Source organism: Palaemon carinicauda, chromosome 16 (assembly GCF_036898095.1).
Source record: "Palaemon carinicauda isolate YSFRI2023 chromosome 16, ASM3689809v2, whole genome shotgun sequence".
In the NCBI taxonomy this organism is placed as follows: domain Eukaryota; kingdom Metazoa; phylum Arthropoda; class Malacostraca; order Decapoda; family Palaemonidae; genus Palaemon; species Palaemon carinicauda.
Genome location: NC_090740.1, coordinates 56,008,949 through 56,021,099, shown reverse-complemented (window position 1 = coordinate 56,021,099; position 12,151 = coordinate 56,008,949). Strand labels below are relative to the sequence as shown.

Below are 12,151 nucleotides of genomic sequence, written 5' to 3'. Positions count from 1 at the left end.
GAAGAGAAGACGATGGATTGATGAACTAAGAAACTTTGCTGGTATGAACTAACTTAGAGAGACCATATATATATGCGAGTTGAAGGACATGTCTGTAGCTTTCATCCTACAGTGGACCAGTTAGGTTACAGGTGATGATATATATATATATATATATATATATATATATATATATATATATATATATATATATATATATATATATATATATATATATATATATTTATATATGTATATATTAGAGTCCCGGGGTCTGGGAACCAAATTATAATATTACATATATTACGGCTGGCAAGCTACACAACCTTTTCGAATTCCAAACTCACCTGTTTGATTTTACATTAATCGGTTACACTTGAAAATATTAATACCCGAACTATGAGACCGTTATATAACTCTCAGACAGCAATAATAAAAATACTGAATATCCAAAGGTCTCTTAAGAGCATTAAAACAAATCTGAGTAATTATTACTAAGAATTATTCAAAACCACCTCTTACTACGATTCATTAACAGGGGTACGAGTGACTAATGAAATAAACACTGGTGATTGAAATAATACACTCTTTACAAAAATCAATATATTCTATAAAAATGGCAACACTTTGAAAGAATTTACATTAGAAAAAATAAATCACTTCAAAAATTAATTCTGAAAAAATTTAGACGAAGGCAAAAGAAATTAATACTTATGAAAATTATACAATCACTTCTTTCACTTGAAATTAAATTTTTCACAATTAATAAGTCTTGACACTTAATGAAAATAGTTAACCTGACAACGATAAATATATATTTTATCTTTGTACATAAATCTCCCTGCGCCAGTTACAAAAGATTCTAAGCGATTTTCTTATAAATGCTCACTAGGTTTACAAAACCTGTCACACCAGAACTTTGAGATTTAACACTCGCTGAAAAAAATACACTGACCTAGTACGAGAGGCATGTGAGAGAGAGAGAGAGAGAGATGTATGGCCCTTTCACAGGACAGGTCAGTTCTCTTCTGCTGCTATGCATCCCTGGGGTTGCATATATATATGAAATTAGTAACTTCTCGATTATTCTAGGTCAGAGATCTGGAAGCTTGGGGGCTGGCTTAAAGGCGCAAGGCTGCCAATAATTAATTAAACTCTTGGACACGTACAAATGCAACAGCAAGACGACTCTCTCTCAGCTAGCTCTGTCCACCTTTCTCCTCGAAAATAAAAAGAAAAGATAAAATCTAAAACTAGGGTTTTCGAGAACCTTCCAAGGCACGTGGCAAATATAAGAATTGTGTATTTTCTCACAAACATGACGCAACATCTCATAAAGATATGAAAAAGATTTACATGAACCATTATTCATATCTCATATGGATCATGTAGCACTCTTGAACAGTTTACATAAGACTTCGTAACAAAATACATGAAATAAAAAGTTAATTCTTAAGAATAACGTAAATCTTCATATACTAACTTGAATGAAGAATACAAATAAATTAACGACGAAAGTCTTACGTAATTTGCATAACAAACTTATGCCTACATAAGAGGAACTCACCTTAGGAGTAGCTATTCACCTCAAATACACAAATGAAATATTTAAATAAAATACATTAATAAATTATTTACTCTACACTAGACCAGCTTCGTAAGATAGCTCCCCCAAAAAAAGGTTATTCATTCCTGGCCTGAATCCATCGATTCAGCCAGAGATAAATAATCTGCAACCATGTTATCTTTACTTGATATCTGCTTTATATTGATACAATACGGTTACAAACATAATGACCACCTACTTAACCTTTGATTATTATTTTTCATCTCATGAACAAAAGTTAAAGGATTATGATCCGAATACACTGCAATCTCTTCATTTTGTGGTCAATTCATGTAGACCTCAAACTTGTTTATTGCTACGATTAACGCTAGCCGTTCCTTTCCAACTATCGAGTAGGCTCACTGATATTTATTCAGCTTTGACAACATAAACCAAACAGGGTGAAGAATTCCTTCCTCGTTTTCTTGCAATAAGACAGCTCCAATCTCATTATCCGACACATCCACTTGGATAAGGATTTTTTTGTTGAAATCAGGTGCTCACAGTATCGGTTTCGAAGTTAATATGGCCTTTAGCCTGTCAAAGAATTCCTGGCACTCGCTGGACCACATAAATTTTTTCTTGGAGCTGGCCAAATCCGTCAAGGAAGTGACTACAGCCGAAAAGATCGGTCAAAAACTTCGGTAGAATCCTGCTATACATAAAAAAAAACGTAATAGCTTCGTTGTAGGGGGTGATACTTTCTTTATTCCTTCGACATTAGCGGCTACCGGGCAATAAGTCCTTATCCTATTTCAAATCCCAGGTACTGAACTGTTGCCTTTCCAAATTCGCTCTTCTCTAGGTTAATCGCCAAGTCTACTCCTTGCAGCTTTTAAAATACATTCTTCAGGATTCGGAGACGTTCTTCCCAGGTCGATAAATATACCATAATATTGTCGAGATATGCACCTACTCCTTCTATCAATCCTAAAAGGTTATCCATCACACGTTGAATAGTAGCGGGGGAGTTCATCATACCAAATGGCATGACGATGTATTGATAAAACCCAAACGGGGTTATAAAAGCTGATAATAATTATAGGTTGTGGTCTAAAGGAATTTCATAATAGCCCTTTAACAAGTTGATCTTGGAGATGAACCTCACTTATCCGATATTGTCGCGTAGTTGATCGATGAGGGGTAATGGATAATCATCGGCCACACTGATCGAATTCAACTTTCGGTAGTCCGTACACATCCTAAAAGATCCGTCTGATTTTTTCACGATCAAGCATGGAGAACTCTAAGGGCTAGAACTTTTTCGACTAATCCATTTTGTAACAAATAGTCCATTTCTTTTCTCATGACTTCTTGGTGAGACGGTGACATTCGATAAGTGCGTTGTTTAAATGGTCTTTTGGTTGTATTAAGTTGTATCTCATGCTTCGTCAGGTTGGTTCGTTCCGGGACGTCCAAGACAATTTCAGGGAAACTTTTAATTAATCGGCCTAATTTCTCGTGTTGCTCCTGGTTCAAATGAGTCAATTTCTCTTCCAAGTTCTCAATGATAGATGAATTATTCACTTTGCTCACCGCCCCTACCTCATATCTGTCGTCCTCTTCCGTGGATGGTATAGTTTGCGCGCTACATACCTGTGAAGCCTCGGTCTCATTTTCGCTTCAGTAGGTTAACGTGTACATTCCTTTGACTTCTCCGTCTTCCTGGGATTTCGATAACATAGGTCAGGTCACTGATCTTCTCCAAAATCTTGAATGGTTCTTGGAACTTGTTGGTGAGTGGCAATCTCCTTATCTGCAGAAAAACCAATAGCTGTTGTCCTACTGAAAACTGCCTGTCTTTACTTTTCATATCGAACCTTTTCTTTATTTTTTCTTGACTTGTCTTAAGGTTTTCTAGGGAAAATTTCCTAGTCTTGCCAATCCTTTTTCTCAAATTCTTGACATATTCTCCATCCGTTTCCTCTTGGTCCTTCCATTTTTCTGCTAACATTTTAATCGGTCCTCATACTTCCCGTCCAAATACAATTTGACTCGGGCTACAGCCCATGCTTTCTTGATAAGCATTACTTACCTCAAACAATATCAACAGTAGTCCGATGTCCCATTCATTCCCCGTTTCATTGCAAAACTTCATCAACATACTTTTCAGAGTTTAATGAAACCTCTCTAATGCACCTTGGGTCTCCAGATGATAAGCCGTTGATAGTTGTTATTTCACATCCAACAGTTTCATTACGTCCTCAAACAGTTTTGACGTGAAATTCAGTCCTCGGTCGCTTTGAACGATTTCCAGAATACCAAACTTAGTAAAAAGGGCTAGTAACTTCTTGGCGATTTTTTTGGCTCTAATGTTCCTGATGGGTATGGCTTCTGGGTATCGTCACTGGACACATCAAGGCTAATATATATTCGTGACCCTTCACCTTGCTGAAGGGTTTTCCTTGCACTTGTATCAGGTGTAAGGGAGCTATCTTAATGTACTCATTTGGCTTTCCAGCCATCTGGCATACGTTACATGGATGTCAAAACTGGCTCACGTCCTTATGCATGCCAGGCCAGAAAAAATGTTTCATAATCTTCTCCGTCGTCTTCCTTATTACCATATGTCCCATCTTGTGCACTATGGCGATCATATGTCTTCTCACCAGTAAGAGAATCAATATCTGATGGTATATGCCCCATTCTGTATTCCTAGGGATGTCGGCGGGTCTATAATTCCCCATAAACAGCCCATCCTTAAGATAATAACAGGTCAGAGACTGCTGTGCCTCCGTCTCGCCCACCACACTGTACAATAACTCTGTTAACTTTGCATTCCTCCGTTGCAATACTATCAGCCTTTCCCTACTCACGTCCTACTTCTAACGATGAGTTCTCTATTTCTTCCAGGTCCATTTCTTCTTTGCCTTCATTTCCATTCATCTGGCATTCCTCTTTGCTCGGGCTTACTCGGGATTTCTCTTCTTGCGTACCATCAAGGGAATCCTCTTCTGCAGAATACAAATCCTTCAAATTCATTGCTCCTTTAATTTCTTTTTCTTCTTCTGCAACCACTTTCTTCATCATACTCAGGAAACAGATACAGGTAGTCCTTCTCGAGTTCAGTCATAGGACTATACTTCAATGGTTTCTCCGTTACAAGGCACAAACGGCACTCCACCAACCTCATTACCCAACAGGACTTCTACTTCTTCAACAGCCTATGAATCCTTTGCCGCAAAGTTGAAATTACCAGTCATCAACTCGCATGAGTTTCAAACAGAAAATAGGGGTTACCTCTTCCCCTCCTATTCGCTTCAAAATAATTGAGTCTCCTGTGAGAGACTGTTCCACCAACGGGTGTGCTCTTCGTTTCACCACTCTATGGTTGCAACCTATGTCGCGCAATATCTTGACCAGGGTTCGCTCACTACAATCTATTGTTGCTAACATACCTTCATAAATATATGGTTTAAAGGCATCCACGCTGTATGAGTTTGTCCTGTTCGTCGTGTTAATGTTGGCTGGCTTATTTTCCTTTTCGTTCTTTCCCAATTGTTTCTTTGTCTTCGCATTCTATGAATTATCTTTAACCACTTGGGCGAGTACTTTCGGTTGATTCGAACAAAATTCCTTTCTGATTTGGCTTCTCTTGCCACACTCAAAAGACAATATTATCCTTCTGCACGTCTTTCCCGATACTTGAAGGAGGATGATTCGATGATTGTTACTGTGGTACTATCACACTCTGCTCAGGAAAAGTACCAGTGCTACTTCCACTGTAAATATTAAACTTTTTCACATAGTAATTACTGAACGGGTATCCATGGCTCAGCGAATACCTGACACTTGGTCGGAACGGTGGTTGATACTTCATACCCGAAGAGGGTTTACGACTAATTATATTATAATATTCACTCAGAAAAGGGGCTTTATCAGGTTTCTTCACCTCTCTCTCTCTCTCTCAAGTACATTCTAATATGTTCAGAAATTCCTGGCAGATATTATTCTAGTACTATCAATTCTTCTAAATCGGCCATCTCCCTCACGTTAGCAACCTCTGTCCATCTCTTAAAACATCGTCGTACCTTATAAGCGTAATCCAGGAAAGTCATTTTCGCGACCTTCCTCAAACTTCGGAATCTTTCATTATATTATTCAGAGGTCATCTGATACTCTTGCAACACGCTCCTCTTCACTTCCTGGTACTCCTTCCTCTGGTCCTGAGATAAGGACAAGCAAGCACTGCGTCCTTTCCCAAAGAGCACACTCTGCAATAACATGGACTATTTATCTTTGGGACATTGCATCGTTGATGCGACCGTTTCAAAATGATCGAAGAATTCATCAGTAGTCATTTCTGTGAACCTTGGAATTAACCTCTGGGCATTCGTCACATTAAACACGGGATGGTGCATAGTAGGGATCACCTCTGTCTGCGTTGCTGACTGTGCACAAGCATTCAACAGCTCCAACTCCCTCACATGTTGTGCTATTTCCGTTGCCTCTTCCTTCTCCCTTTCCTCCATTTTCCTTGTATGTCTTGCGACTTCCCTTTTTTCTTCTTCTCCTCTTGCTTCCATTTCCTTCACACGTCATGCTTCTTCTCTCTCTTCTTTTTCTTGTCTTGCTTCTTTTTCATCCTGTCTGACTTCCATTTCTTCCCGTCTTCTCTCTCTTTCTTCTCGTTCTGCAATCATCTTTAACTTAATAAAATTTTCCTCTGCTGCAATTCGTCAAATCTCAGTCTCTACATCCCTTTCTGCTTTCATACCTTCAGTTTGTGGGTCAACTGGTCCTTGCTTCGCTACAAATTCTTCTTCAGCTTCCCCCAACAGTTCACAAGCTGCTACAATATCTGGTTCCGACAGTTTCCCCGAGTTTATCACCGCTTCTAAGGCTAGACACTTGATTTGGGCTTTAATCATTCCACTCGTTGCATGGCCACCACATGCCATTAAAATAGAGAGACACTGTGCTTTAGTTACATTAGCTTCTGGCCATTCCTGAACATTTGGGTTTTTTAAACACTCTTAGATATCAAACTGTGCCATCTTGTACTTTTGCAAAAAAAAAAAAAAAAAAAAAAGAAATATTCCTATCCAAAAAATATATCCTAACAATACACAAAATACTATCAACACTAAATTGTTCCAACCTTTAATCAAAACAGGGCACTATTATCACCAATATTTAAAAACAGACTCGCTCGATCCCAGGTCTTGGCATAAAAAAATACATTATATTATAGTCCCATGGTATGGAAACCAAAACATCAGATTACAATTATATTACGGCTGGAAAGCTACATAACCCTCTCGAGTTCCAAACTCACATGTTTGTTTTTACATTAAATCTGTTACACTTGAAAATACTAATACCCGAGCACTGGGACAGTTATATAACTCCCAGACAGCAATATAAAAAAACACTGAATATCCAAAGGTCCCTTCAGTACAGTCAAAACAAAACCGGGTAATTATTACTAAGAATTATTCAAAACCACATATTACTACAATTCTTTATCAGGGGTACGAGTGAGTACTGAAATAAACACTGGTGATCGAAATGATACACTCTTTACAAAAATCAATATATTCTATAAAAATTACAACTCTTTGGGAGAATTTACATAGAAAGAAAATAATTCACTCGAAATATTAAGTCAGAACAAAACCTAGACTAAGGCAAAAGAAATTTATAATTATGAAAATTAACCAATCACTTGTTTCACTTGAAATTAAATTCTACACAATTGATTAATCTTGAAAAAAGCTAACCTGGTAATGATAAAACTATACTTCACCTTTGTACATAAATCTCTCTGGGCCAATTACAAAGATTCTAAGATATTCTTTTATAAATACTCACTAGGTTTAAAAAACCGTCACACCAGAAATTTGAGATTTCACACACTGAACACAAAAAAATACACTGATCTAGTACGATAGGCATATGAGAGAGGGAGAGAGAGAGAGATGGATGGCTCTTTTACATGACAGGTCAGTTCTCTTCTGCTGCTATGCATCCCTGGGGATGCATATATATATATATATATATATATATATATATATATATATATATATATATATATATATATATATACATATATATATATATATATATATATGAAATTAGTAACTTCTCGATTATTCTAGGTCAGAGATCTGGAAGCTTGTGGGGTGGCTTAAAGGTGTAAGGCAGCCAATGATTAAACTCTCGGACACGTACAAACGCAATAGCAAAACAACTCTCCCTCAGCTAGCTCTGCCCATCTTTGTCCTCAAAAATGAAAATAATAAAATAAATCTAACAGTGCAGTTTTCGAGAACCTTCCAAAGCATGTGGCAAATATAAGAATCGCATATTTTCTCACAAACATGATGCAATACCTCATAAAGATATAAAAAAAGACTTACATAAGCCATTATTCATATCTCATATGGATCATATAGCACTCTTGAACAGATTACGTAAAACTCCGTATCAAAATAAGTGGAATAAAAAGTTAATTCTTAAAAATAACGTAAATTTACATATACTGACCTAAATGGAGAATAAAAATAAATTAACGACGAAGGACTTATGTAATTTACATACCAAACTTATACCTACATAAGAGGAACTCACCTTAGGAGCTAGCTATTCACCTCAAATACACAAATGATATATATAAATATAAGACATGATAAATTATTTACTCTGCGCTAGACCAGCTTCATATGTATATATATATATATATATATATATATTTTTATTTATATATATATATATATATATATACAGTATATATATATATGTATATATATATATATATATATACATATATATATACGTGTATATATATAAATAGTATATATATATATATATATATATAAATAGTATATATATATATATATATATAAGTATATATATATATATATATATACTGTATATACATATATATATATATATATATATAATATATATATATATATATATACTGTATATAAAATATATATATATATATATATATAAAAATATATATATATATATATATATATATCAAATACGGTTCCCTGGCCCAACCAACGTACTCTCGCTATACATATGGAATCTGTTTGGTCTGCAATGTTGAAATTTGGTCAAAATGAGAGAGAGAGAGAGAGAGAGAGAGAGAGAGAGAGAGAGAGAATTCATCCACTTTGAAGTAAAAGAGGTTTTGTTTACTGTGGGTTACTATGGGGTTTGTCTTTCTAGTATTGTCTGGTTAGGTGGAGCTCATACTGCACACGCACTCGGAACAATCTTCCACTTCTTAGCAGAACATGAATGAGATGGTGCTGGTTCTATTTTAGGGAACCAATAATTTCGTGTGTGTGGTATATTTTCATGCTTTTCAAATTAGAGTACCGTATTTTTTGTACGTATGAGTGTCATTCAGGAGTGCCATAAACATTTTTATCACTTTAGATTATATCGTGGTCATTATGCGGCCCAGCAAACATTTAAATAAAAAAAAAAAAGTATAAATGCTGAATATTTACATTTATTAGTCATGCGGTCTCTCTCTCTCATAAATACAGACACGCAAACACACGCGCACGAAATAAACATTAAATGTGTAACCGTCAATTACAACTGGCAACGAGCATGCTTCGCAGTTTGACGTTCACAAAGACAATGTTCACCGCGAAAAGGTTGAAACTTTAAGACTAACATTTGATCTACAGTATGTTACTATCATAGTTATCCAGCTGGGCAATTTGCACAAACGCTAAAAACTTGACAAAAGGAGAACAGATATCACCTGTGGGTTTTCGGGGTTTCCTTCTCCGCTTGGAATTTGACACATGGGTCTGTCCCTTAGATCTTCTGAATGACACTGATCAATATTTTTCTTTTTTGCTTACCCGAGATCCTGAAAGGGAGAGGAGGCACTTGGTTACTAGCCACGTGTGTTTGGGTACCTAGAACTCATGAATTAGAAACTCTCTTTTTTTTCTTGTATAATCTAGATACTGTAATTGGCTGCTGTTCCATGAGCAAATCCAAGTGGTGCCTTACAGCTCTCTTAAAGAACTTAGCCATTACAGCGACTGCAGGAATTGGAGGTGTGGTGTATACACAATTGCTGTACAGGAGAGGATCAGTTCCGTGACAACATACGAATACAAATTCATCAAAAAGCAAATATTTCACTGACGGTTGGAGACTAAAATGACTCATGACATGAAGATACTCCAAACCTTTTCGTTGTCTCTGATTCATTGTTACATACAATATTAGACTTGAATAGTTCATTGAGTCATTTCGTCTAAATTCAAATGATTATGAACAATTCCTAGAAGCTTTTTCACTGTAAGTAGATGCGTTCATGTCTGCTTAGATTACTATAAATGCTTGCTTGCATACACATATCCAAGCATACAGCTTTGTATATAGGCTACATCCATTATCTAAAACGACAATGCTAAAATGTTTCCAGCAGTACGAAATCCTATTCAAATATTTGTAAATCACCTTTGAATTTATATAGATCTATTTTAAAGACGACAGAAATATCGAATAAGATTATGTTGGTGAGAATATGCTTGACACTTAGCAAATACTAATAAATAGTAAAAGATTCACTGAGTGGGCAACAAAAGTCAGTTAGGAATTGTTTGATATTTTAATCAATGTTCTTGTTCACTTACTTTTGCTAAGCTTGTGTCCATGCTCATTTTTGCTATTTGTTTCCTAGACTAGACCAAAGTGAAAACTGAATAACAAATTTGTCTGAAGTTCAGTAAACATTCACTGAAGACCACCTTCCAGGTGATTAGGTTTCAGTGAGTATCGATAAAATGTGAAACAGATCTTGCTGTGAAAACCTTGCAAAAAATGTTCATCTATATCCCTTGCTAGTTTATTTGGTTTTCAATGGTGGAATTTAATGAAATACAAAGATGTGGTTATGGGTTAAAGAATTCGCGGTAAGATTGTGATGAACATTTGGATCCAGATACAGATGCGTGATCTGTTTTTCGGAGTGTACCTGTGAATCTGACTGATGTACCTTGTGCACTACTCTCACGGGGATTTCTGGTGCACCTGGTGGTTTTATATTTGTCCATCTATCTATTTACCTGTCTGTCTTGTTTGTTTCTATATACCGGCATATATATATATATATATATATGTGTGTGTGTGTGTGTGTGTGTGCGTGTGCGTGTGTGTGTGTGTGTGTGTGTGTATTACTACCCTCACATCGAGTTTTATTATTTCTGCTTTCATGAATTTGTAAAAGTATGTGCTACAGCTGAAACTTGTCTTGATGATATAAATGCATTTAGACAGAAATGGAAACATTATGAAATATGATACAACGGGCACATTACTGGAAAACTGAAATAACCGCTTGAATCAAGTCTCTCAAGCTCAGACACTTTCACATAAATAGGCATACTCCCATAACTGACACACTTTGCATGCAAATAAAAGATTAAATGAAGCAATTCACAATGCATAATAATGCAAACAACTAGATTATTTCCAATAAAGAGAGCATACCGATAACCAATCACATACAAACCTTCACAGATAGTTATTTTACAATGAGGATCATCATCATCATCATTATCATCATCATCATCTTTTGGACTGAATGGCCACTTTAGATTTTTGGAAGGGGTAAGACGCACTGGATTATCGAAAAATCTGTCGGAAGTCATAGCCAGGCAGCTAAGGTGCGAACTAGAGAGGCGTCTCATGTTCTGAGGTGGGTATGTGGCTTTGGTAGGGGTTTGTAAGGCTAAAGGCATGCATTGCTGAGATGAAGGAGAGTTTGGCAGGTGCTGCTGGTCTTGCTGCTCTTGATGTGTCGCTTTTTGGTTCAAAATACCATTGATTTGGAGTATGGTACGGCAAGGTGAAGTAGGCATTAAGGTGGCAACATTAGCAATTCGATTCTGGTTTTGCGCAACAACAGGAACATCTATGTTACCAGGTGAAGAAGCCCTCGGGCAGGATGGACTGGCACTATTGGGATGAGACAGTTCGGCAGTCATAGTCTTTTGTAACTCAGCCTTTGCTCTTCTGACAACCCAAACAGTAAGGGCGATGCTAATGGCAATCTGTCAATAGTGAGAATTACATGTTAATTGTTCACATCTCCTAGACATTGTTTGAACACCCCCTTTCAACTTTGAGATTTTTTATAACTTAACCCCTAAGTGATTAACATTTGGCCAAACTAATTGAGATTACATCAACCGGAGTTATCTTTGAAGCAATTTCATTTTATATTTGAAATTAGACTCTTGACCTTTTAGAATAGAAATGAGGTTGCAAGTAATCATAAAATCTGTTGATGGAATGAAATGAAGCTTTTGAATTAAAATCAAAGAAAGCATTGGAGTGTTATCTACATTAGAGGAAAGTGGAACGTTCAGCTGAGCTAGCTAGAGTTTTAGGATTGTAATATTAGTTAAAAAGTAGGTCTGCCAGGATCTAATGTTCTGCATTAGAGGAAGTAAAGCGTTCAGCTGAGCTAGCTAGAGAGTTTTGGGATTGTAATATGAGTTAAAAAGTAGGTCTGCCAGGATCTAATGTTCTACATTAGAGGAAGTAAAGCGTTCAGCTGAGCTAGCTAGAGAGTTT

At 36.3% G+C, this 12,151-nt stretch overlaps 1 protein-coding gene across 1 annotated transcript in view; it reads right to left on the bottom strand.

Moving 5' to 3' along the window:
* The window catches only part of LOC137655320 (uncharacterized), a 436,860-nt gene that overhangs the window by 89,442 nt on the left and 335,267 nt on the right, over positions 1–12,151 (bottom strand). The window contains exon 6 of the mRNA XM_068389208.1: positions 11,085–11,625. Coding sequence (XP_068245309.1) covers positions 11,085–11,625 — 541 coding nt within the window. The remainder of the gene's footprint in view (positions 1–11,084; positions 11,626–12,151) is intronic.